General features: G+C 52.2%; 1 protein-coding gene across 1 annotated transcript in view; it reads right to left on the bottom strand.

Annotated features, from left to right (window-relative positions):
- Positions 1–2,787: 2,787 nt before the first annotated feature.
- Positions 2,788–27,262, bottom strand: part of FRMD1 (FERM domain containing 1) — a 74,877-nt gene continuing 50,402 nt past the window's right edge. Inside the window, exons 6-14 of the mRNA XM_029048713.2 lie at positions 26,944–27,130; positions 25,466–25,621; positions 19,758–19,823; positions 19,445–19,513; positions 16,863–17,037; positions 10,899–11,210; positions 10,674–10,805; positions 6,646–6,725; positions 2,788–5,512 (exon numbers count right to left, since the gene is read on the bottom strand). Coding sequence (XP_028904546.1) covers positions 5,219–5,512; positions 6,646–6,725; positions 10,674–10,805; positions 10,899–11,210; positions 16,863–17,037; positions 19,445–19,513; positions 19,758–19,823; positions 25,466–25,621; positions 26,944–27,130 — 1,471 coding nt within the window. The 3' untranslated portion in view covers positions 2,788–5,218. The remainder of the gene's footprint in view (positions 5,513–6,645; positions 6,726–10,673; positions 10,806–10,898; positions 11,211–16,862; positions 17,038–19,444; positions 19,514–19,757; positions 19,824–25,465; positions 25,622–26,943; positions 27,131–27,262) is intronic.

Below are 27,262 nucleotides of genomic sequence, written 5' to 3'. Positions count from 1 at the left end.
AGAGATGTCACTAAAAGATGTCTCTGATGATGGCTGGAAACTGAGGAAGAAAAGGTAGAATCAAAGGAGAGCCTCAAAGCTCGTTATGGGCAGCGAATGTGTCTGCTAGTTTGCTTAAGAATAATAATAATTATTATTTTTATAATGGCATCTATCCCAGTGCTTAGTATAGTGCCTGACACATAGTAAGCACTTAAATACCATAAAAAAGGGCTATCGACTTTCACCAGAAAAACTAACTCAGCAGCAACATCGGTGACGGCCTTTAACTTGGAAGCAGTGTGAATCCTCTGGTACACAACAGCAGCTGGGCTTGGCATCTATTAAGTGCTTAAATTTACCACAATTATTATTCTTGTTATTATAAGGGGCAGGCTTCAATCCATCAACAGTCGATCAGTGAACAGCATTTGCTGAGCACTGTCAAGCACTGTATTAAGCAACTGGAAGAGTTCACTAGGGTTATTAGACAAAATCCCTGCCTTCAAAGGGCAAACAGGTCAGCAACTTGCCAGCTGGAGTCCTTTCAGCCTTAATTGTCATCTCTCTGAGAAGAGAAGAGGCATCTTTCCCATCATTCTGAACTAGCCCTAAACCTGTCTTATTAGTCTTAATTGATTTCAGTTGTTCTTAATTAGCCTCATTAACAGTAAAGGAAGAGTATAACAAATTTTTAAAGGTTACTGATGGCATAAGGGCTAAAGATTTTGGCTCAGCACCTCCATGGTTGTGAGTTCTGATCCAGCTTTTGAAATCCAAATCTTTTTAAGATTCTAACAATGGAGCCAGGACTCTGAAGCCTGGTTTTGTCCCCTTGGGATTTTGAGGCCCGGTTCTGTCCCCCCAAGGGGCTCCGAGGCTTGGTCTGTCTCTCTTGGATTCAGAAAGCTGAGATTTCATCTGAGGAAGGACATTTCTGTCAGAGATAGCACGAAGCCAGGTCACCCAATGGACAGAGTGCTGATCTGGGAGTCAGAAGAAGTGGGTTCCAATCCTGTCTCCCCCACTTGCCTGGTTTGTGACCTTGGGTGAAGTGCTGCTCTGTGCCTCAATTTCTTCAACTGTAAAATAGAGATTCCATATGCATCCTCCCTTCTTTTTTTATGGCATTGGTTAAGCACTTTATTATATGCTAGGGACTGGTCTAAGCAGTGGGATAGATACAAAGTAATAAAGCTGGACAAAGTCCATGTCCCACCTGGGACTCACAGTCATCATGCCCATTTTACAGATGAGGCTACTGAGGCACAGAGAAGTTAAATTACTGGCCCAAGATCATACAACTGCCAAGCCAGGGACTGTGGCCGACCTGCTCATTTTGTCTGTTCCCCAGTGCTCAGGACGGTGCTTGGCTCACAATAAGCATTTAAACAGCACAGAGATTTATTAAGATTCAATTCATTCATCCAATCGTATTTATTGAGTGCTTACTGTGTGCAGAGCACTGTACTAAGTGCTTGAAAAGTACTATTTGGCACAGAAGAGCACCACATTGTCATAGGGGAAACAAAGAGGATTCGTTCGATGAGAGGAGGAGAGCAGAAGCAGGAGATGGCCAGTGAAAAAAGGAGCAGTAAAAGTAGTTTAACATATAATGCCAATCTATTTATGGGTATATATATCTACATGCAGGAGTTAGGGCACCATACTTAAATACTAAAAAAGCTACTGGGAATGCTATGACTTAGGGTGTTGGGAATTAATCAAAAAAGGCATCCTGGAGGAGGGGGGAAGAAGGAGGAGGGGGAGAAAAAGGCTTTGAGGATAGGAGGGGATGTGGTAATGATAATAATGAGACTAATTATAGTGGTATTTATTAAGTGCTTACTCTGTGTAGAGCAACGTATTAAACTCTGAAGGAATTACAAGATAATCAGGTCCCACACGAGCTCCTCATGAAGCTCTCACTCCAAGTAAAAGGGAGAACATATATTCAGTTGAAGAAACCGAGACCCAGAGAAGTCAAGTGACTTGCCCACGGTCACATAACAGGTATATGGAGGAGGTGGGATGAGAACCTACCTTCTCTGACTCCGAGGCGAGGGCTCTTTTCACTAAGCAACTCCGCTTCCCTATCCTCTTTAGGTAGAGGGTCACAGTGAAAGGCATTGGGAAGCACCTAGGAGTCTAATCCAAGGAACTAGAACTGGGTTCTAATCTCAGTCCTGCCACTTCATTCATTCAGTTGAATTTACCGTGTGCTTACTGCATGCGGAGGCACTATACTAAATGCTTAGTAGAGTACAACACATAAACAGTCACAGTCCCTGCCCACAAAGAGCTTCCAGTCTAGAGGTGGGGAAACAACGTTAATATAAATAAATAACAAATTATTATTTGGGCTGGGAAGGGGAAGAACAAAGGGAGCAAGTCAGGGTGACCCAGAAGGGAGTGGGAGAAGAGGAAAGATGGCTTTAGTCAGCAAAGGCCTCTTGGAGGAGATGGGCCTTCGATAAGATTCTGGAGGCGGGGGAGAGTCTTATGCTGTCATAAGATGGCACGGCCTAGTGGATAGAGCACATGCCTGGGAGTCAGAAGGTCACGGGTTCTAATTCCGGCTCCGCCACTTGTCTATGTGACTTTGGGCAAGTCACTTCACTGGGCCTCAGTTCCCTCATCTGTAAAATGGGGGTTGAGACCGTGAGCCCCATGTGGGATAGGGACTGTGTCAAACCCAATTTGCTTGTATCCACCTCAGTGCTTAGTACAGTGCCTGGCACATAGTAAGTGTTGAACAAATACCACAATTATCACCACGATCAGCAAACGAGTCACCAGACTAACAAGGCTGTTTACAGGTTCTTTATTGGCACGCAGATCCTATCCCTGAATGCCTTTCACAGAAAGGAACGTCCTTCAGAGAGGATATGACACCAGGGAACCCCGCGGCCTGTTGTCGGGCTGTTCCTCCAAACCGGTATGTTCTCGGAAAAAGAGGAACCTCTCGGCACAAAATTCAACATGTACACCCCTGATCAACCTGCAGGGATTCAAAGGTAGGTATGATAATGGTTTTACAGCGATGCCGTCTTAATACTTTCCAACATGAAGAAGAGGTTGATTCCGGCAAAGGTAGTTTGGCAGTCTTGTCCTGCAGAGACAAGCCCGCCGCAGTGTGACTGGGTCCAGTGCTGGTCTGAGGGGGAGACACAGCCCCACAAGACCCCTCCCGCCCCCCACCAAACCCTCACAGCCCATGGGATGGAGTCTTTGTGTCCAGCACAGAGACCATTTCACCAGATATCTGGGATCTCCCCGGCCCTGCAAGTGGGACCCTTCAAAAGAAAGGTAGCAGCGTAGATTTTTCTCCTGCCCCAACTGCCCTTTTAGGAATGAAATCCCCACCAAGCCATCCCAGGGCCCACCTTAGCTCCAGAGCAGCTCGTTGACCTGGTGGGGTGGGGTGGGGGGGGGAGGCAGTCATCCTGGGCCCATCTGGGCCTGCCAGTGCCAGAGCCCAGTTCCTCCTGAGGGGTGGTCTATGGCCAGGGGAGGGAGCCTGGGGAAACCGGACGGCACTTACAACCCGCGGTGTCGCCGACGCCGTGGGCCGAGGTACCTGTCAGAAGCTAAAAGGTCCCAGGTGTCACGGCCTTACCTGGCCGGAGCCCTTCTCCCACTTTCCACAAGCAAGCACTCGAGACGACTCCATTAGGAGAGCCGGCTGGCCTAAGGGGAGGGATGGCTTTCACTAGCCTTCGGCCAAAGCCAAGGTTTGACCGAAGCTGTCACCGGTGGCTTCAGGCTCTGGGGGCACGTAACCTTTCGACTGGCAGTTGAAGGAGAGGCCATGGACCACTGAGGCCCCAGCCTGGACCACTGTTTCCCAAGGGGATGGAGATTGAATATCAGGGTGGCGGCTGCCCCGTCCAACCTTCCGGCCTGATCCAGGAAGATTGTGAGAGTGGTCTGGGGGCTGGTGGCCATTTTGGCAAGCAAGGTGGTCTGCTCGGGGTCCGTGGGCTCTTCTCGGGGGAGGAGGAGGTGCTCAAATAATTCCGTAGAGAATGGCCAGGGGAGTGGGCGATGGGGGAAAGGTCTGGACAGCGTTGCCCCTGCCCGTTGCTGGGCATTGAGGATGAGGTGTGGGCTTGTAACCATGGGCAGGAGCCAAGCCTTTCTGCAGTGGGACTCGGGCACCCTTGCGAGCAGAAAGTTGGCTGCTTGGGGCAGGGAGCGGCAGGGGTCCACAAGGACAGAGTCCATCCCTTCCCGCCTGCATCCAAGGTGTCCTGGGAATCCCAGGGGGATGGTGACTGAAGCCTCCCTCCTCATCCCTCTCTGCAACACCAGAGAGCCCTAGAGCATAGCCCCACCCATATTATGCTGGCTTTCTCGGTAGTCCTAGTGGGCTGGGCCGTGGAGAAGAGGGGTGGTCATCCTGGGGTGGAGGGAAAGCGAGGGGGTACCCCCCCACTGGCCCGCCAGCAATGTTCGAGACCAGGAACCCCATACCTGCGCAGCCCTAGGAACAACTGGGAAAGGGAACACTGGGTTCTGAGAGGGAGGAGAAGTCAATAGGCTGGAGGAAGGAGGGTAGTAGAGCCAATTCATCTGCCCAGAAGGGGCGCTGGTGCCTCCCCGGAGACCACTCTGCTCTCAGGACCGAGGGGGCATCTCAGCTGGCCGCCCGAGCCCCAGATTCTGAAGACATACTGCTAGGAATGGTACCCTATGACCCCCTGTTCCAGAATGGCAGAACTGGGCATGTTACAAAAAGGGCAACTCCACCCCCCTCCAAAACAGGCAGGATGGGGTCTAGAGTTCTTGCGGGGGGGTGGGGGAGAGGTCAATATCGAGCACCAATCTGGCCTCCCACCCGCATCATCACCCCAACACATTGCACCATCTTCCTGAGAGGTGCACCCGGAAGGGATTCCTGGGATTCTTCCCCATATCCAGCTCAGCAGCCGGAAACCGGCTGGTTATCCCAGTAGAAGATGCAGAAACTCAGGCAGCAGACAAGCGAGTCTGGGCTAATGGGGTCTTCCCATCCCACTCAGGTGTGACAGGCGACACCCGAACATGAACCTGCCAGCCACCAAACTCTCTGGAATGGCCCGCCGGCCGTGTCACACACTAAAGTGACTGGAGGCAGGTGACCGGGCCGGAGATGGGGTAGGGTCCGTCAGGGCCCTGGTGGGATCCACATGGGGCGGGGAGCGGAAGGGAGAGGGACGCCAGCACAGAGTAGGAGGTGGCCCCAGCATCTCCCTGCCTACACGGCAAATTCCTCCGGGAGCTGGTCATCCCCCAGGAGGCTCAGGGACATGCAGTGGCCAGACCTCCTCCTGTACAGGTCCCCCTGGGTCCCATCCCCAGCCAGTTGGTGGGCAGGGCTGGAGGCAAGTGCTTTGTCCTCTGGGACACAGCCGAAGGTGTAGCTGTGGGAGGCGGGGGAGGTCAGGGCGGGGCCCGGGGGCGAGAGTTGGCCCTGGCACCGGCCAAGACGGACGTCATCCAAACTGCGGCTGTGGGAGTCCCGGCAGGTCCGGCTTCCTTCCGCGCTGATCTGCAGGGTGACGGGATGGGGCATAAGACGAGTAAGGCCGGCTCTCCGGACTACGGCTTCCCCCAGCCCAGCCCATCAGCTCTGGGGCCCTCTGAGGACAGGCTCCCAGTAGGATTGACCGGCTCACCGCCCCAGCCTCCGGTCAGCTGCCTTTCCGTTCTGTCTCATCCCATTCCCTGCCCCTGCCCTGCAGACCGCTCTGCCATCTGCATCTAGAGAGGTTGGCTGGCTTGGGTGACCAAATATCAGGGCTCGAACAACCTGGTTTCCAGCAATCTAATCCATCCCCTGCCCCCTTCACAGAGGCCCAGGATGCCTCCGGCTCTGGCACCAAACCGCCCTCTGGGCCAGCTCAGGAGTGCCACCTCTGTTTAGAGGGGGCTGGGAGGAGAACCCAAGATGTCTGGAGTAAGAGGAGGGCCTGGAATCTCCCCCTTGGAGAAAAGCTCTTAGTTCTGGTCCTGGGCAGATCTCGGCAAGGTAGTGGTTATAATAATGAAAGTAATAATGATCATCGTAACTATGATAATAATAATAATAATGGTATTGGTTAAGCGCTAACTATGTGCCAAGCACTGTTCTAAGCACTGGGGTAGATATAAGGTAATCAAGTTGTCCCATGTGGGCCTCACAGTCTTAATCCCCATTTTACAGATGAGGGAACTGAGAAGCTAAGTGACTTGCCCAAAGTCACACAGCTGACAAGTGGTAGTGCATGGATGAGAACCCACGACCTCTAATTCCCAAGCCCGAGGTTTTTCCACTTTGTTAAGCACTTATTATGTGCCAGGCACTGTACTAAGCACTGGGGTGGAGACAAGCAAATGGGGTTGGATACAGTCCCTGTCACACATGGGGCTCATGGTCTTAAACCCCATTTTACAGATGAGGGAACTGAGGCCCAGAGAACTGAAATGATTTCCCCAAGGTTACCCAGCAGACACGTGGCAGAGCCGGGATTAGATCCCAGGTCCCTCTAACTCCCAGGTCTTTGCTCTATCCACTAGGGCATGCTGCTTCTCCTAGTGATGGGTAGGTCATCACTAGGCTATGCTAGGCGTGATACCAACTGTATCTGCCCGGTCCCTGTCAGGGCCGCTCTGAAGCCCACCTGCCCGGGCGGGCCATCCTACCTGATGGAGAGCATCTGCACTCTGTCCCCTGGTTTTCAGCAGAGTAATGTGAACCACAGCGATGGCATCCTGCAGTGGGCCTGCAGGGAGATGGGGTCAGAAAAGGAGAATACCAGTTTCAAGAATGGGCTAACCCGGGCACCGACCTGGGCACTTGCCCGGGCAGTGTCCCTACATCCTCCCGCCCCAGGATCAGGCACCTGCTCCATCCACGCTTTGGCCCTACAGACTCCCCTTCCCACCCACCCCACAAGGCGTGGAGGTCAGAATGCAGTGGGGAGAGGGGGACGGGAAGGCCGGGTAGCCATTTGACCATTGGTAATTAATTCATTCACTCATTCAATTGTATTTATTGAGCGCTTGCTGTGCGCAGAGCACTGTACCAAGTCCTTAGGAGAGTACACTATAACAATAAACAGACACATTCCCTGCCCACAAGGAGCTTACAATTTAGAGGGGAAGGCTGACATTAACATAAAATAATGTTAGATAAGTACATAACTGCTGTGGGATGGGGAGGGGGGATGAATAAAGGGAGCAAGTCAGGGCAACACAGAAGTCAGTGGGAAAAGAGGAAAGGGGGCTTAATCAGGGAAGGCCTCTGGGAGGAGATGTGCTTTCAATAAGACTTCAAAAGTGGGGAGAGTTACTGTCTGTCAGATTTGAGAAAGGAGGGCATTCTAGGCCAGAGGCAGGATGTGGGTGAGGGGTTGGCAGCGAGATAAACGAGATCGAGGCACAGTGAGGTTAGCATTAGAGGAGCGAAGTGTGTGTGCCTGAGTTGTAGTAGGAGAGTAGCGAGGTGAGGTAATAATAATAATAATAATAATGTTGGTATTTGTTAAGTGCTTACTATATGCAGAGCACCGTTCTAAGCACTGGGGGAGATCCAGGGTAATCAGGTTGTCCCACGTGAGGCTCACAGTTAATCCTCATTTTACAGATGAGGTAACTGAGGCACAGAGAAATTAAGTGACTTGCCCACAGTCACACAAGTGGCAGAGCCGGGAGTCGAACCCACGACCTCTGACTCTGAAGCCCAGGCTCCTTCCACTGAGCCACGGAAGGGGGCAAGGAGACTGAGTGCTTTAAAACTAATGGTGAGGAGAGTTTTTGTTTGATTTGGAGATGGATGAGCAAGCAATGTAGTTTTTGAGGAGAGGGGAAACATGGCCTGAACGTTTTTGTAGGAAAATGATCCAGAGAGCAGAGTGAAGTGTGGACTGGATTGGAGAGAGACAGGAGGTTGGGGGGGGGCCGGGGGAAGCCCCATGTGCTCCCTCTGGACCCCTGCTGCTCCCAGCTACCCCTGAAGCAAGATCCGACCTTGCTCACTGTTAGGGCCGGGAGGTGAGAGAGCAGGCTGCCAGTGCAACTGAGGTGAGGAAGGTAGGATGTCTCCAGCCCGACCTCCAGGGATGGGGCTGGCTGGAATGGAGGCCGACAGAGGGCAGAATGGGGCAGGAGACTGCAAGGAGCAAGGTGGGGGCTGGGCACTCCTAACTTCTCCAGTCTCAGAGAGAGTCCGTGTGTCCGGCACTCAGATGCCCCCAGGTGAGCCGGAGGCTGGAACGAAGAGAGGGGCCAGTGGGCTGGTCCCAGTGCCACTAAGCCAGGAGTTTTAGGTGGCCACGTGCTCCCTGCTTTGTTGGATCTGTACCCTTTGGGCACCCACCCTCAGCTTAGACTTCTTAGACTTCCTCCTTAAAATGTGAGCTCTATGTGAGACCTGATTATCTTGCATCTACCCCAGTGCTTAATACAGTTTGTGGCACAGAGTAAGCACTGAACAAATTAAAATTATTTCTATTACTATTAATATTATTCACCCTCAGCCTTACCACACTTAATAATAATGATAATAATACAGTATTTGTTAAGCACTTACTATAATGTCAAGCACTTTACTAAGTGCTGGGGAGGATAAGAGAAGCAGCGTGGCTCAGTGGAAAGAGCACGGGCTTTGGATTCAGGGCTCATGAGTTCGAATCCCAGCTCTGCCACTTGTCAGCTGTGTGGCTGTGGGCAAGTCACTTAACTTCTCTGTGCCTCAGTTCCCTCATCTGTAAAATGGGGATTAAGACTGTGAGCCCCACGTGGGACAACTTGATTCCCCTATGTCTACCCCAGCGCTTAGAACAGTGCTCGGCACATAGTAAGCGCTTAACAAATACCAACATTATTATTATTATTATTATATAGTCCCCGTCCCATGTGGGGCTCACAATCTCTATCCCCATTTTTCAGATGCAGAAACTGAGGCCCCAAGAAGTGAAATGACTTGCCCGAGGTCACAATGTAGACAAGTTGGAGTAGCCAGGATTAGAATCCATGACCTGACTCCTAGGCCCGTGCTCTATCCACTATGCACATATCCATAAATGATTTATTCATTTAAAGTTTGTCTTCCCATCTAGAAAGCAGGAAATGTGGGCAGGAATAGTGACTACCAACTCTGTCATATTATATTGTCCCAAGGATTTAGTACAGTGCTCTGCACAGAATAAGTGCTCAATAAGCAGTATGACCTAGTGGATCAAGCACAGGACTGGGTGCCAGAAGGACGTGGGTTCTAATCCCACCGCTGCCACTTGTCTGCTGAGTGACTTTGGTCAATTCACTTCACTTCTCTGTGCCTCAGTTACCTTAACTGTAAAATGGGGATTAAGACCTCAAGGCCCATGTGGGACATGGACTGGGCCCACCCTGGGTAGCTTGTATCTACTCCAGTGCTTAGTACAGTGCCTGGGACGTAGTAAGTGCTTAAGAAATACCATAAAAATGTGCTTAGTTCAGTGCTCTGCAAACAGTGAGTGCTCGATAACTACCATGGATTGATTGTTTGCTTTGATACGAGAGCACAAGAACATACCTGCACAGAGGACCCTCACCCAGGGCTTGTGACCAAGCTCCGGTCTGGGGCAACGAGATGGAGCACTAAGCTGGCGGCGGAGGGTCCATAATGACCTCCGCGGGACACGGCTGGTCTGTGCCAACCAGACCGGGAACTCGTGCAGGCCGGACCTGTGCCCACCGACCTTCATTTGGGGTGGGGCCTGTGTCCACGCACTTCAAGCGAGGTCTGCAACTGCCCACTTCTGCGAGGGGCAGGGCCAAAGTCCACCCACCTCAGTCCGGGGCCTGCATCTGCCCTAGTCCACGTGGGGCAGGGCCTTCTTCTACTCCACCTCAGGGCAGGACCTACATCTGAGAGGCAGGGCCTGCTCTGGCTGCTTCCTTGCGACCCTTGTGACCCGCCAGGCAGTACAACTGGCCCCTGCGTAGCTCACCAACTGGGCCACTTTCCCCTGAAGCTGTCCCTGTGCAGCTAGTGGGATGAATGAAAGAGGAGGGGGCAGGCATTTGGTATTTGTTAAGCACTTACTATGTGCCAGGCACTGTACTAAGCGCCTAAGTACTAAGGTGGGTACGAGCAAATGCAGAGAAGCAGCATGGCTCAGTGGAAAGAGTACGGGTTTAGGAGTCAGAGATCATGGGTTCTAATCCCGGTTCCGCCACCTGTCAGCTGTGTGACTTTGGGCAAGTCACTTGATTTCACGGTGCCTCAGTTACCACATCTGTAAAATGAGGATTAAGACTGTGAGCCTCATGTGGGACAACCTGATTACCCTGTATCTACCCCAGCACTTAGAACAGTGCTCGGCAAATACCAAATACCAACATAATTATCATCATTATTATTATTAAATGAGGTTGGACAAAGTTCCTGTCTCACATTAGGCTCACAGTCTCAATCCCCATTTTCCAGATGAGGTAACTGAGGCCCAGAGAAGTGAAGTGACTTGCCCTAGATCACGGAGCAGACGAGTGGCAGGGCGGGCATTAGAACCCATGACCTTCTAACTCCCAGGTCTGTGCTCTTTTCACTCTATCATGCTGCACAACGAATCCACCCTCCACTGGAGCCTTTCACATTAGATCTGGGTGGAAGGTCTGCTTGCCTGTCTCTCTCCCCGCCCCCAATCCCCGACTCCGGACTCCACCCCCTGGGCCCGGACCCTCCTCACCTCCACAGCTGTTCAGCTGGCCAAAGGCAGGGCCATCCACAGATAGCCCATCAGCTGACCTGTCCCGCTGGCCCCAGTCCCAGGGGTGTCCCCAGGCAGTGTCCCCAGGCTTATCCGACGCTGGCCCCAACTCTGCATCGGAGAGGAAATGGTCAGGTGGGGAGGCAGGCTGGGGGGTTCGCCACCGCCGGCAGCCCCTTCCCAACGGTGCCCTGACCCACTCACTGTGGCCGTCGGGGGCCTCGTCGCCTCTCCTCTGGGCCTCGTCGCCTCTCCCCAGGGCGTCGCCGTCGCTGCTGGAGCTGGGTCCGTCCACGCTCATCTCGCCGGACGGCCGCTGCCCCGAGCCCGCCTCGCTCCCGGAGGACCGGCGACTGCGCGCAGAGCCTCGACAGGAGTCCAGCTGTGGGGGGCTCCTGCTTCTCCTCCTCCTCGTCAGCCCGCCGCCCTCGGCCCCTCCGCTGTCGACGCTGCCCGGGGAGGACTGGTCCCCGTCTGGCGTGTCGCTGATGTACGACTCCCGGTAGTGTTTCTTCTCTGTGGGGAGATTCGGGTCGGAGGAGGCTCCAAGGGAACCGCACGTTTGGAGACAGAGTGGAGGTTGTGCAGGACTGCCGACAAACACCTCACCCTGCACGACTAGTCAGTACTAATGACTGTGGCATTGTTTTAAGTAATTCCTGTATGCTAAGCACCGGGGGTAGTTACAGAACAATCCGATCAGACACAGTCCCTGTCCCGCTCGGGGCTCACAGCCTCAGATGGAGAGAGAACAGATATTTCATCTCCATTTTACAAATGAGCAAAATGAGGCACAGACAATTCAAGTAACTTGCCCAAGACCACCCAGTGGGTAAGTGGCAGCCTGGACTAGAACCCTTGGAGAAGTCATTTGCTCCCACGGCTGCAGCTGTCATCTCTACATAGATGATTCCCAAATCCACCTCTCCAGCCCAGACCTCTCCCCTCCTCTGCAGACCCGCATTTCCTCCAGCTTTCAGGCCATCTCTACCCGGATGTCCTGCTGACACCTCAAAGCTGACATGTCCAAATTGAACTCACGTTCCCATCCCCAGCCCTCTCCTCCTCACTGACTTTCCCATCACTGTAGACAACACCCTCACCCTCCGTCTCACAAGCCTGCAAACTTGGCATTATCCTCAACTCACGGGTTCAGTCTGCCAAAAATTCCGTCAGTTTTACCTTCACGGCATCTCTTTACACTCTGTCTCTTCCTTTCCAAACTGCTTCCTCACTGGTCCAAGCACTAATCATATTCTGCCTCGAGTACTGCATCAGCCTCCTCATTGACCTCCCTGCCTTCAGCCTCTCCCCACTTCAGTACACCAACGATATTTCCATCGGCAGTGCGGCCGCCCACCCCGCTCGGGCCAGAGAAGCGGTGTGGCCTAATGGAAAAAGCACGGGCCTGGGAGTCAGAACGACCTGGGTTCTCGTCCCGCCTCTGTCCCGAACCTGCCACACCTTGGGTAAATCACTTCACTTCTCTACCCCTCCTACCTCACCTCGCTACTCTCCTACTATGACTCAACCCACACACTTGGCTATTCTAATGCCAACCTTCTCACTGTACTTCCATCTCATCTATCTCGCCGCCAACCTTCACCCATGTCCTGCTTGTGGCCTGGAACACCCTCTCTCCTTATGCCCCCAAAAAAGTGATTCTCCCCGACCTTCAAAGCCTAATGTACAGCACTCAGCCTCCAAGAGGCCTTCCCCAAGACCTCTTTTCCTTTTCTTCCACTCCCTTCTGAGTCACCCTGACTCGCTCCCTTTATTCATCCCCCCTCCCGGCCCTACAGCACTTATGTACATATCTGTCATTCATTTCTATTAATGTCCGTCTCCCCCACTAACTGTAAACTCTGGTGGGCAGGGAATGTGTCTGTTATACTGTTCTATTTCACTCTCAATGCTCTGCACAGAGTAAGCGTTTACTAAACACAATTGACTGACTTTTCTGTACCTCAGTGAGCTCATCCGTAAAATGGGGACTAAATCCTACTCCCTCCTTCCGAGACTGTGAGATCCAGGTAGGACAGGTACTATGTCCAACCTGATTAACTTTTATCTCCCCTGGCACTTAGATAAGTGAACAAGTACCATAATATTATATATATAAATAGATAGGTATACAGACACACATAAATGTGTATATAGAGGCTCCAGAGATGACTTGGCTAACTGGTGCTCACTCTCTCCCTGAACTCTGCCCGAGGGGGACGCACCTGAGTTGTGAGTTGTGTTACGTGTCCCCTGACCCCAGGCTTAGATGGTGAGAAGGGAGAGGGTCAGCAGCACCAGTGCAGGGGGAAGATGTCCCAACCAGGCGGGAGACATGTCGAGGGGTGACTGAGAAGGATGAGAGAGAGGGAACGGGGCGGGGAGATGAGGGAGAGGCTCTGGGGAGCTCACATCAACAGAGTCTCTTCTGTCAAGAGAGTAGTTGGGGAGGTCACCGGGAAGAGGAGGTCAGGACTTTGGGGCTTTCATGATGGAGTTAAAGGTCTGGGGTAACTGGTTGTGGCAGCGAGAACGGATGTGGCAGTGAGCAAGGGAGAGCACAGAAGCCATGACGCTGAGCAGAAGAGAGGGCGGATTTGGAGCAGGTGAGGATGTTGGAGCTGGACAAGGTGAGCCTGAGGAGGGATTTCTGTCCGAGGTCCCAGAAAGAGCAGAGGAAGCATGGTGAGGAGGTGGGCCGAGATGGAGAGAGGGACCACGGACCAGCCTCACTGCTCATCCCTCCTCTCCCAGAAGCGAATGGAGGATCCAGAATCCTTTGCAAATTGGAGCATGTTACAAAAAGAGGCCAGCTTCCCGGGGAAAATGCTGCTGGACTCCCCCCACATCCTCTCCTCCTTCCCAGCATGAGTTTCCTCAGCTCTGGTGTCCTCGTGGCGGGACACAGCTGGCCGACACCCAGCTCCAGGGCTGACCTCGCCCACCACACACTCACTCCGCCGGGCTGGACCTTAGCGCTGAATTCTCTTCAGAAACTCCCTCGCTGATCCTCATGGACATGACTGCCAACCCTTTCAAACCTGTTACCCTCTTCTGAAGCCCCCCACCCACTCTCTCCAAAATATTTTTTGCAAAATAGAAAACAGCATGCATGAACTTGGCCAAATCTTCACATCCCTCCGCCGCTCGTCAACGCTCTGCTTGCTCGTCCTCTTGTTGCGCAGCCATGTCCCTCGAGAAGCCTCTCCCCTCTTCTCTCAACCCATCTCCGCTTCCTGCGCTGCTAAAGCGAACACTCTCCCCTCTTAATAACATGCTCCTTTTTTCCCCTACTGTTTTTGCTGCTATTTTCAACCCTTATCTCTCTCTGATGGCTCCTTCTCTTCTGCCTCATGTCTTCTCCGCGGTGCTTACAATGACCCCCATTTTTTTTTTTTTAGGTAATTGTTAAGCACTATACACCAGGCACTGTACTACGTTTTGGGGTACATGCAGCTTATCGGTTTGGACATGGCCCCACATGGAGCTCACAGTCTTATTCCCCACTTCCAGATGAGGGAACTGAGGTCCAGAGAAGCAAAGTGACTTGTGCAAGGTCACACAGTATACAAGTGGCAGAGTTGTGATTAGAACCCTGATCCTCCTGACTCCCAGACCCAAGCTCCATCCACCTCGCCGTGCTGCTTCTAAGGTAGGAAGGGAGATGAGACAGAGCTGGCGGTGAGGATGGAGAAGACTTGTACTCTCTCAAGTGCTTCATATAGTGTTCTACACAGAGTAAGTGCTCAATAAATACTATTTTTTTATGTTGCCATGCTCTGTACTAAATGCTGGGGTAGATACAAGATAATCAGGTTGGACACAGTCCCAGTCCTACCGGGGGCTCATAGTCTTAACTCCCCATTTTACAGATGAGGGAACAGAGGCCCAGAGACTTGCCTGAGGTCACCCAGCAGACAAGCGGTGGAGCTGGAATTAGAACCCAGGTCCTTCTGACTCCCAGGCCTACGCTCTATCCACTAGGCCTTGCTGGTTTTCTACCACTGATGATGATGATGATATCCTCCTGCTCTTCAAAACCCGCCAATGGTTGCCTGTCCCTGTTATTGTCCAGCAGAGACTCGTGACCCTGGGGTTTTAAGGCACTCAATCAGCTCTCTCCCCTCGATTTAGCCTGGCTCCCCACCCTATATACCCCAACTCGCACGCTTTGTTCTTCTCAGGACAACACAGTCTGCCTCACTCTCATCTCTTTTGACGCAGACCCCTTGCTCCACACCCTCCTGCCTGCACGCAATTTCCTCCCATTACACATCTGGCAGACCGCTGTTCTCTCCACCTTCAACCACACAATCCCATCTCCTCCAGTAAGCTTTCCCTGACTAATCTTTTCCTTTTCCCACCCTATTTCCCACCTTCTGGATCTCTTGAACAGCTAGATACTCATCCCATCCCCTTCCCCTCAGACGACTTCCACTGATATCTGTAAACTGATTTTATTGCCTGTCTCCCCTTCTAGATTGCAGCCTCCTTGAGCATAGGTATCATGTCTTCCAACTCTATTGTGCTCTTCCAAGCCCTTGGTACAGTGCTCTGCACAGAGTAAGCGCTCTATAAATATCGTGGATTGACTGAAAGCGCCAACTGAGAGAGAGAGAGAGAGAGAGAGAGAGAGAGAGAGCGCGCAGCATGTCTTAGAGGAAAGAGCACGGATTTGGGAGTCAGAGGTCGTGGGTTCTAATCCCGGCTCCGCCATTTGTCAGCTGTGTGGCACTGGGCAAGTCACCACTTCTCTATGCCTCAGTTACCTCATCTGTAAAATGGGATTAAGACTGTGAGCCCCACGCGGGACAAACTGATTACCTTGTATCTACCTCAGCACTTAGAACAGTGCTTGGCACATAGTAAGTGCCTAACAAATACCATCATCATCAGGGAGGGAGAGAGAGAAAGAGAGAAAGGGAGAGAGTACAGGCAGGCAGGCCAGCCAGAAGACCTGCCCATTTCCCTGCTCTGCTCTGACTCTGAAAGGCTCGAAAGTCTGAGCCCAGCTCCACTCTGCCGCCATCTCCATATTTATCGATTTTTAATATATTTGTTAAATGCAATCATTCATTCAATCGTAATTATTGAGCACTTACTGTGTGAACAGCACTATACTAAGCGCTTGGAAAGTACAATTTGGCAACAGAGACAATCCCTACCCAACAACGGGCTCACAGTCTAGAAGACTCAAGTCTTAGCAGGCACTCTACTAAGCACAGGGGTAGATACAAACTAATCAGGTTGGGGAACAGAGTTTGTCTTAATCATAATGGGGATTAATCACAGTCTTAATCCCAGATGAGGGAACTGAGGCCCAGAGAAGGGAAGTGACTTGCTCAGGGTCTCCCAGCAGACAAATGTTGGAGCTGGGAATCTCGTGTCATGTCGACCCCACCCCCACTGTCTTGCCCCCCTCCCTCCTGTCTCACCCCTCCTCACTCTCACTCCTCACTCTAGGCTTCAAGGCTCTCCATCACCTTGCCCCTTCCTACCTCTCCTCCCTTCTCTCTTTCTACCGCCCACCCCGCACGCTCCGCTCCTCTGCCGCCCACCTCCTCGCCGTCCCTCGGTCTCGCCTATCCCGCCGTCGACCCCTGGGTCACGTCTTCCCGCGGTCCTGGAACGCCCTCCCTCCTCACCTCCGCCAAACTGATTCTCTTTCCCTCTTCAAAACCTTACTTAAAAATCACCTCCTCCAAGAGGCGTTCCCAGACTGAGCTCCTCTTCCCCCTCTACTCCCTCTGCCATCCCCCCTTTACGTCTCCGCAGCTAAAGCCTCATTTTCCCCTTTTCCCTCTGCTCCTCCACCTCTCCCTTCCCATCCCCACAGCACTGTACTTGTCCGCTCAACTGTATATATTTTCGTTACCCTATTTATTTTGTTAATGAATTGTACATCGCCTTGATTCTATTTAGTTGCCATTGTTTTTACGAGATGTTCTTCCCCTTGACGCTGTTTAGTGCCATTGTTCTTGTCTGTCCGTCTCCCCCGATTAGACCGTAAGCCCGTCAAACGGCAGGGACTGTCTCTATCTGTTGCCGACTTGTTCATCCCAAGCGCTTAGTACAGTGCTCTGCACATAGTAAGCGCTCAATAAATACTATTGAATGAATGAATGAATGAACCCCATCAATCCCATCCCACCCCTGCACTCTTACCTTCGGCCTCCTCGATTTGACGCAGTTTCCTCAGCAGGGGCTGGAGGTGTAGGAAGAGCTGGTGGCTGCTACTGAGCAGCTGGAGCAGGTGGCGGGAGCGGACGGGGCAGCCCGTGTAGAAGACCAGCTTGCGGGCAGAAGGCAGCCCATCTGGACTGATCTCAAACTTCTTCCCCTGCCAGAGGGCCGGGACCTTGTTCGATCGGGGGGTTCGCCGGGGAGGAACCACCCGCCCGAGGCACCCCTACCCTGAAACTCATGCCCGGGGCCGACGCCGCGATGGGGAACCTGTGTCAGCTGCAGAGGTGGGCACGCCCCATTTGGACTGGACCGTACGGCTTCAGGGAAGACACCTTGGAAATGGAGGTGGCCTGCCCCCAGGGAGGATGGGAAGCAGCATGGTGTAGTGGATAGAGCACGGGCCTGGGGGTCAGAAGGTGATGGCTTCTAACCCCAGCTCTGCCACTCGTTTGCTGTGTGGTCTAGAGCAAGTCACTTTACTTCTCTGTGCCTCAGTTCCCTCATCTCCAAAATGGGGTTTAAGATCGAGTCCCATGTGGGACAGAGACTGGGTCAGACCTAATTTGCTTGTATCCACCCCAGCGCTTAGTACAGCTCCTGGCACCTAATAAGCGCTTAACAAATATCATGATTATTAGGACGGCTGTGGGGGCATTAGACTATCGGGGGTCCAGGAAGGAGTGGGACCCAGAGAGATTGTCAGGACTCTGTGAAGACCACAGAGGAAGGCCTGGAGAGCCCTACCAGGAAGATGATGAATAAATTGTCTCTGCTGTTGGACACCAATTCTGGATGTAGGGAAGACCCAGGCCAGGCCATGGAAGGCAGCAGAGACACAGGGAACCCCAGACCAGCTTGCAGAGTTCTTTGCTTTTAACAGCGGGGCCACAAGAGGCCAAGCCCTGGACCTCATCATCATCATCATCATCATCATCATCATCATAATAATCATAATAATCATGGTATTTTGTTAAGCGCTTACTATGGGCCAGACACTGTACTAAGCACCGGGTTGGATACGAGCAAATCGGATTGGACACTCTCCTTGTTCTACGTGGGGCTCACGGTCTCATCTCCCCGCAGCCTACATGGACAAGCTGTGTAGACACTTATGGGAATGAGGGAGGGGGAAGAGAAACAGACAGACCAGAGACAGGGGGTACATACATGCTTAGTACAGTGCTCTGCACACAGTAAGAGCTCAATAAATATAATTACATGAACATGCACATGCCCCTCTAGGCTATAAGCTCATTGTGGGAAGGGAAGGTTTCTGTTTATTGCTATAGTGTGCTCTCTCAAGAGCTTCGTGCAGTGCTCTGCAGACAGTAAGTGCTCAGTAAATATAACCAACTGTACGTGTGCACATGAGTGCGTGTGGGTGTGAGCACATGTCTCTTGCTGTAGCTCGGGAGCTTAGGGAAGCTTGTTTGAGTCTGACCTTTTCTCACCTCGAGGAGTCAAAAACAGCAACTTACTGAAACCCTTTGTGACAATGTCCCTTCAACTTTGGGGGTTGGGGTCCACCGATGGGTGGGGACCCTGCACTTCATCGCGAGGCAGAGCACTGTACTAAGCGCCTGGGGAGAGTCCAATACAGTAAATGCCCTGGAGTCTAGGAGCTCTAGGGGCTCATCCTATCCCCACCACACTCCTCTCTGTAGCTTTAATTTCTCTTGCTTATCCCGACAGTCACTCACTTTTATGAGAAGCAGCGTGACTTAGTGGAAAGAGCACGGGCTTGGGAGTCAGAGGATGTGGGTTCTAATCCCAGCTCCGCCACACTGTCTGCTGTGTGACCTTGGGCAAGCCACTTAACTTCTCCGTGCCTCAGTTACCTCATCTGGAAAATGGGGACCAAGACTGTGAGCCCCATGTGGGACAACCTGATTATCTTGTAGATACCCTGGCGTTTAGAACAGTGCTTGGCACGTAGTAAGTGCTTAACAAATACCATCATCATTATTATTATTATTTAATGTCCAACTCTTTTACTAGCCTGTAGACTCCTAGTGCACAGGAATATGGCGTAATGGATAGAGCACAAGCCTGGGAATCAGAAGGTCAGCAGTTCTAATCCTGGTTCTGCCACTGCCTGCTGTGTGACCTTGGGCAGGTTGCTTCACTTCTCTGTGTCTCACTTACTTCATCTTTAAAATGGGTATTGAGACCGTAAGCCCCATATGAAACAGGTTCTGTGTCCAACTCAATTTGCTGGTACCCATCCCAGCTCTTAGTAGAGTGCCTGGCGCCCATACTAAGTAGAACAGTGCTCTGCACGTAGTAAGCGCTTGACAAATACCAACATTTATACTAAGTGCTTAAAATACCATTATTATTATTATCATTATTATTAAGCGTAGGGATTGTATCTAACTACTCCCCTGTCCTCTCCCATAGGCAGGGTACAGTGCCCTGCCCAGAGTGAGGGCACCACAAAAACCGCTGACTGATGGCTAGGTGGGCCAGTGGATGCTCAGAGGGTCTGTGGACTCAGAGAACCCCCCGGCTACTGTCCTAGCCTGGGCCGCTGGCCCTCAGCCCTCAGTTCCAGAACTCACCAGGAAAGCCAGCTTCCCCACGTGGGACCAGGGGAAGTCACAGACCAGCTGTCGAACACGCCCCACCTCCTGAAACAGAGCAAATGGGGGAGAGCTCAGCGGGGCCAGAAACCGGGGTGACATCACGAGCCAGGAGCACTGAGGCCTGAGGTGGGCAACCAGGAGGGCTGGGCAGCTAACACTGCGCAGGGGCAAGGGTAAGAACCCCCCTCATCCTGGGGAGGGGAGTGGGCTTTCTGTGGTGGGAGTCGGAGAAGAGGAAAAGTGAATGATGGTGGGCCACAGGAGAGAGCTTCCCCTACTCTGCTTTTACCTCATAAATGTGGATTCCATTTAATGTCAATCCCAGGGCAACGGTGGGTCGCTCTTCTTTCTTGTCCTAAAGCAACTCAAAAGTTAGTGGGGTTAAAAGTTGTGTGTGACCAGCCTGCGATGTCCACCGTCCCCAGTCTGTGATGCCCCCCGACCCCAGCATTTGATGCCGGCCAACCCCAGTCTGCTCTGCCCACTGAAATACCCAGCAACCATAGCATGTGATGCTCACCAACCTGCGATGGCTACTGACCCCACCCTGTGATGCCCGCTGACCCAGCCTGTGCCCTACACCCAAGCAACCTGGGATGGGGATTGGATCCAGAACCAACTGAGATCCCGGAGGCCTCGGGCTGGTCCCAGTTCCCTTGGCGCTTCATGAATCTCCCTGGGCAGCCACGTGCATAAACAACTTTAAACTCAGTGGCTTCCCCTACCTATAACTTATTTAAAGGTCTCTCTCCCCACCCTCTGCTGCTGGATTGTAAGCCTCTTGAGGGCAGGGATTTTGTCTATGGATGATTGATTGATTACAGTTCTGAGGGCATCTGACCCATTCATTCATTCAGTTGTATTTAATGAGCTCTTACTTTGTGCAAAGTACAATACTTAGCACTTGGGAGAGTAGAATACAACAATAAACAGACACATTACCTGTCCACAAAGAGCTTAGAGTCCCAGACCTCCCACAGGTAGAATGCTCTGGTCCTGAGCACTCCTATTAATTTATTAATTCATTCAATTGTATTTACTGAGCACTCAGTGTTTTCGGCGCAAGTGCCTGTCTTATCTTATACTGCCCAGTCGTTTCTGATCCATAGCGACACTGCGGACACATCCCCCCCAGAACGATCTGCTCTCCATCGGCAATCGTTCTGCTAGTGTATCCATGGAGTTTTCTTGGTAAAAATCCGCAAGTGGTTTACCACTGCCGCCTTCCACACAGTAAACTTGAATCTCCCCTCTCGACTCTCTCCCGTGCCACTGCTGCCCAGCACGGGGGAGTTTTGACTTGTTGCAGATTGGCTTCTGCTCGCTAGCCACTGGCCAAGCTAGGACTGGAATGGACAGGCCTCTGCTTGACTCTCCCTCCCATAGCCAAGACTAGTAGAGTACTGGAAACTCTCCAGGTGCCACCCTGAGGGGGTGACTAAGGGCTTAGGGAAGTACAATACAACAATAAACAGCCACATTCCCTGCCCACAACAAGTTTACAGTCAAGAGGGGGCTAATGCCTGGCACTTAGTAAGCATTTAACAAATACCATCAAAAAATATATAGTGAGGTGATTTGCCCCCAAAACTATATAGGCTTTCTTTCTAAGTGCCCCTGTTGCCAGTTAGGGACCCCTTTCCCAGGGTCTGGGCCCCGAGCCCTGCTTGCCATGAAAAAGAATGACCTGCCCACTCAAACCTAACCATAAATCAGTAATAATAATTACGGTATTTGTTAATCTCTTCCTATATTCCAACCACTGGTTCTAAGCATTGGGGTAGCTAAAAGGTAATCAGGTTGTCTCACATGGAGCTCACCGTCTTAATCCCCATTTTCCAGATGAGGTAACTGAGGCACAGAGAATTGAAGTAGCTTGCCCACGGTCAAACAGCAGACGAGCGGCAGAGCTAGGATTAGAACTCACATCCTCTGACTCCCAAGCCCGTGCTCTTTCCATTAAGCTACGCTGTTTCTTCTGCTGTACTGTCCAGGAATTTATTACTGTGCTCTGAAGGTGGAAATTGCTCAATAAATACCACATTTATCAATCTCTCTGCTGTCGGTGGTCCTGAAGCTGCTGAGGAAACACAATCCCGCTCCACCAGGAGGCCTGCGGCTCCACAACTGCATCTCCTCGTGGTCGATCGAGAACATTACACCTTACTAATAATTGCGATATTTGTTAAGCACTTACTGTGTGCCAAGCACTGAACTAAGCTCTGGGGTAGATGCAAAATCACCAAGACCTGCTCAGGGCTCACAGTCTACATAGGAGGGAGAACAAGTATTGACTTCCCATTTTAAAGATGAGCAAAGTGAGGCACAGAGAAGCGAGGTGACTTGCCCAAGGCCACACAGCAGAAAAGGGGCAGAATTAGGTTTAGAACCCAGATCCTCTGACTCCCAGGCCCATGTTGTTGCTCCTCAACACTTCCTTGACATCACCCTCAACGGCTTGACATTTCTTCTTCCCTTCTGCATCCCTGTTCTCCTCTAGCAATAGTGTCCTCGTCCCACGGTGACATTTCATCCCAGTCGAAGGTTCTGCCTTGACTGGTAGCATTTCACTCCACCAACGGGCAACTCCCCGTCATTCGGGGCCCGTTTCTGCTCCCCTCACTCTTCCTTGCCATGGCCGAGACCCATTCTCTCCCGGTTAACATTGCGTCACAGGCAACTCTCTCCTGATGGGGTGTCCAATCCCGGCTCCACCACCACCACCGCCCGACTGCCGTCGCAGCTTACCTGCTGTGTGACCTTGGGTGAGTCACTTGCCCCTTTCCAACCACCTTGCCCCCTCTTCCTGCCACCTTTACAACCACCTACTACAATGTAGTCTCCTGCTGCCCTCTAGGGTCCACTTCTGCATTTGTGAATGAATTCAGTAGCAGTTATTGATCACCCACCTCCATCAATCGTACTTATTGAGCACTTACTGTGTGCAGAGCACTGCACTACACTTTAGGGAGAGTACAGTGTAACAGACACATTCCCTGCCCACAAGGAGCTTACAGTCTAGAGGGGGTGTGGTGAGGTGCACTGTACTAACCAATGGGGAAGGACAAAATAACCAAGTGACACATTCCCAGGCCGCAGGGTGCTTACAGTCTAACAGGAGACACAAATATAAAAACTCTTTACAACTAGAGTAGACAAAAATCAATAAATTGTGAGGGTTTGGGAGGGTGCTAATATGTTCCTAAGTGTTGGAGCTGGCTGAAGGCATGGCCTGGCTCAGGGGGCTGGGAAATTCATCTGGGAAGGCTCCCTGGAGGAGGCGGGGGGTTAGGAGGAATCTGACCTTAGGGAGCAATGCAGTCTGTCTGATGTGGGGAGGGAGGGAGCTCCTGCATTCATTCATTCATTCAACTGTATTTATTAAGTGATTACTGTGTGCAGAGCACTGTAGAAGCAGCGTGGCTCAGTGGAAAGACCACGGGCTTTGGAGTCAGAGGTCATGGGTTCGAATTCCGGCTCTGCCACTTGTCAGCTGTGTGATTGTGGGCAAGTCACTAAACTTCTCTGTGCCTCAGTTACCTCATCTGTAAAATGGGGATTAAGACTGTGAGCCCCACGTGGGACAACCTGATTCCCCTGTGTCTACCCCAGTGCTTAGAACAGTGCTCTGCACATAGTAAGTGCTTAACAAATTCCAACATTATTATTACTAATCCCTTGGGAAAGTACAATACAACAGCAGCCTGGCATAGTGGATAGGGTACAGGCCTGGAAGTCAGAAGGTCAAGGGTTCTAATCCTGATTCTGCCCCTTGTTTGCTTTGTGACCTTGGCCAAGTACTTCACTTCTCTGGGCCTCAGTTACCTCATTTGTAAAATGGCGATTGAGACTGAGCCCTATGTGGGACAGGGACTGGGTCCAGCCCGATCTGCTTGGATCCACTCCAGTGCTTAGTACAGTGCCTAGCACATAGTAAGCACTTAACAAACACAAGTAATATTAGAGAAGCAGCATGGCTCAGTGGAAAGAGCACGGGCTTGGGAGTCAAGAGGATGTGAGTTCTAATTCCAGCTCTGCTACTTGTCTGCCTTAGGCAAGCCACTTAACTTCTCTGTGTCTCAGTTACCTCATCTGAAAATGGGGATTGAGACTGTGAGCCCCATGTGGGACAACCTGATTACCTTGTATCTAACCCAGTGCTTAGAACAGTGCTTGGCACATAGTAAGCACTTAACAAATACCATAATAATAACAATAATAATAATAACAATAAACAATGACCTTCAGGGGACAGCGTGAGCAAAGGGATGGAGGTAGAGCTGGATGCCTGACTTGGGAGACAGGGATAGCGGGTCAAGTGAGCCAGGTCAGGGAGAGCTTTGAAGAGGATTGTGAGATGATTAATTTGATGCCTTCCTTCCTACTCTCATTCACGTGGCCTACACTGGATCTTTGGGGATTTCAGCCTCCTCATGGAACCCTGCTGTAATCCTGGCTCTGCCATGTGACTGTTGTGTGACCCTGGGCAAGTCATTTCACTTCTCTGGGCCTCAGCACTCTCATGTGTAAAATGGGAATGAAGACTGTGAGTTCCACGTGGGACAAGGGACTGTGTCCAACCTGATTAGCTTGTATCTATCCCAGCAGTTAGTACAGTGCCTGGCACATAGTAAGCCCTACAGAAATTTTCCCCACTAGCTGTACGAGAGCCTGACATTGCCCTCCAGACTGTTATCAGAAGAGAACGGATTGGTGGAGGAGGGTCCGGCCAAATGGTCAAGCTGACTCCTCCGCTGCTCCTGACAGGGTGTGGCCAAGGCAGATGTGAGATTTTGCATTTGGGTCCCAAAGAACCCGGTCTGCCCTCCATTGGCAAGAAAGCTCAAGTCCCACCGCCCAGGGGCCTGGTCTTACCCCAGCCTTAATGGCTGCCTCTCTGACTTCACCTGTTTCCTGAGCGGGCCATTTTTTCTTTTTGTTAATGGTATTTGTTAAGCACTTAATCAGTGACATTCACTGTTCTAAGCACAGGAGTAGATATAAGTTAATCAGGTTGGACACAATACATGTCCCACAGGGGGCTCACATTCTAAATTGGGAAGCAGCATGGCCTAGTGGCAAGAGCACGGGCTTGGGAGTCAGAGGTCATGGATCTACTGTGTGACCTTGGGAAAGTCCCTTAACTTCTCTGTTCCTGTTACCTCATCTGTAAAATGGGGATCGAGACTGTGAGCCCCACATAAAGCAAACTCATCACCTTGTATCTGCCCCAGCGCTTAGAAGACTGTTTGACACATAGTAAGTGCTTTACAAATGCCATTATTATTATTATTAAATTAGGAGGAGGATTTAATCCCTACTTTATCGACTGAGGTAACCGAGGCACAAAGAACTGAAGTGACTTGCCCAAGGTCACACAGCAGACCTGTGGTGGAGTTGGGTTTAGAACCCAGGTCCTCTGACTGCGAGACCCGTGCTCTTTTCCCTAGGCCACACAGCACACTGTTTCTCGCTTCATTCATTCAATCGTATTTATTGAATGCTTACTATGTGCAGAGCACTGTACTAAGCACTCAGGAGAGTACAATAAAACAATAAACAGAGGCATTCCTTGTCCACAATGACCTTACGGTCTCTGGCTGGTCCGAGACGAAGGCTCGGGCTGTCTCTGTGACCTCGGCTCCTTGATTTTAGGAATCTGCTAGAGGCTGTATCCCCAAATACCCTGCCAGGCCCGGGGCTGGGTGAGCAGGGGCCCGAGGGTAGGGGGGCTGGCCTGGAATCTGAAATGGCTTCCTTTGGTGATGCAGACCCAGCCTCTAGACTGTAAGCTCAGCCCTCTAGTCTATAAACTCGCTCTGGTCAGGGAATGTGTCAGTTTATTGTTGTATTGTCCTTCCCCAACTGCTTAGTACAGTGCTCTGCACACATTAAGTGCTCAGTAAGTACAACTGAATGACTGAATGAACCTCCATCGGGGCCAGACTGGGGGGGGCTGCCGGGATAGGGCCCAGATAGGTCGGGGCCACCACGTACCTTCCGCAGCTTGAAGAGGTGCACGGGCACGTCGTCCAGCAGGCAGGCCTCCTGGATGAACCTGAGCTCGGCCTCCCTGGCGGTCAGCCCTCGCTGGTCACGATGCACCTCCGGGGCATGCTGCAGCAGGTATGGGCTGCCCCGCTTGGAAATGATCTGCCCAAGGGAGAGGGTCCTGACACCGCTGCCTTCACCCCACTCTCCACGATCCCTGCGCCTAAATGGGGAGTCGGGGGGCCGGGCGCTGGGGTTGGGAGAGATGGCCGGCGCCCGACCCCAGCCATCGAGGGGCGATAAAGCCTGACCCCGCAGCAGGCCTTGGGGGTCTAACATCTTGCTCCCGAGGATGATCTGGAGTCAGGGTGGCTGGAATCATTGGGCTACTGGATACGAAAGAGACCAGAGGAGGATGTCCCCATCGAGGAGCTTCTAATATGGTGGGAACTAGAGCAGTGAGGGGTGGGAAACCCAGTGACCACTCCAGGTGGTGGCTACTGGTTTTTCAGGGAGCTGGGGGAGGCCTCGGCCCTCCAGTTTAGGCCACCGGCTACACCCCGGGTATCCCTCAAGGCTCCGCCTCCTGACCACTGGGACCCTGGCTGAATCACTGTTGTGGGCTGGTCCGAAGGTCAGGGGTCTAATCCTGCTCCACCATTTGCCTGCTCTGTGGCCTGGGGCAAGCTATTTCACTTTTCTGGGCCTCAGTTCCCTCATCTGTTAAATGGGGATCGAGACTGTGAGCCCCATGTGGGGCAGGGACTCTGTCCAACCCGATTTGCTTGTAACTACCCCAGCGCTTAGTACAGGGCCCAAGTAAGCGCTTTAACAAATACCTAATACAAATATATAATACAAATAAATAGCTAAGGGCCAAGTGCCAGTGACCCAGGGGTACCAAATGGAGGGTCAGGGAGAAGAGGGCTAAGCAGACCAGAGGTGGAATGTCTCTGGGGCATGGTAAAGCAGAAGGAGTGGACTGGGGTCGGTAGGGTAATGGGGAAGTGTGGAAAGGTCAGGAGCTCCTGAGAGGACACTGGAAGGCAGCGCTGGCCAGGCAGGTTTTGGGGACCTAGAGAAACACTCACCCCACCCCAATGAGCCAGCCCTTCAGAGGAGCTGTCCACGAGCTGTCCGGGATGCCCGGATGCTTCCTGCCCCACGGTTCTCCCCCTCACTTCCGACCCTCACCCCAAACCCATGGTCATACGCATGGGCTGAAGTAGGAGGTGCTGACATCACAGCACAGGGGATGTCAGAGCCGGCCCCTGGGCTGGACGAAGAGAGGAAGAACCCGTTCGGGATGGTGGCCCTGTCCCGGTTGGTCCAGAAGGCACTTTCTGCCCCAGGACACAGCCTCGCTCCTGACCAAACCCCAAACATCCGCCCCGGGGAACATACCTGGAATCCCTGAGGGGGAATGGAAAGGCCCCGCTTCCCCAAGAGATGCAGGACATCTGTGTCCAAGGAGGGGTACTTACCCACTGTGGGAAATAGGCGTGAGGCTCGAAGTACTTGCCCCCGTGGGCAGCCGCTCGGTAGTTGCCCAGGTCGGCCTGCAGGCTATAAGCGGCCAGCAGGAAGTAGATTTCCTCCTTGTGGGGACACTGGGATCTCAGCACTTGGTCCTTGAGGTGGCAGTAGTATAGATGTCTGGATGCCTTGTCGCTAGAGAGCAGGGTGAGAAAAACACAGTGCTCTGGGGGCATTGGGGGGATGGGATGGGGGTGGGCATGGCGGGGGGAGGGGGACGAGGAGTGCCCAGGGTGGCCCTGCTCTGATTTGAGGCTGCTGGGGAAG

Source organism: Ornithorhynchus anatinus, chromosome 21, assembly GCF_004115215.2.
Source record: "Ornithorhynchus anatinus isolate Pmale09 chromosome 21, mOrnAna1.pri.v4, whole genome shotgun sequence".
NCBI classification, from domain to species: domain Eukaryota; kingdom Metazoa; phylum Chordata; class Mammalia; order Monotremata; family Ornithorhynchidae; genus Ornithorhynchus; species Ornithorhynchus anatinus.
Note: the sequence above shows the minus strand (reverse complement) of the source record. Positions and strands in the feature narration are given on the sequence as shown.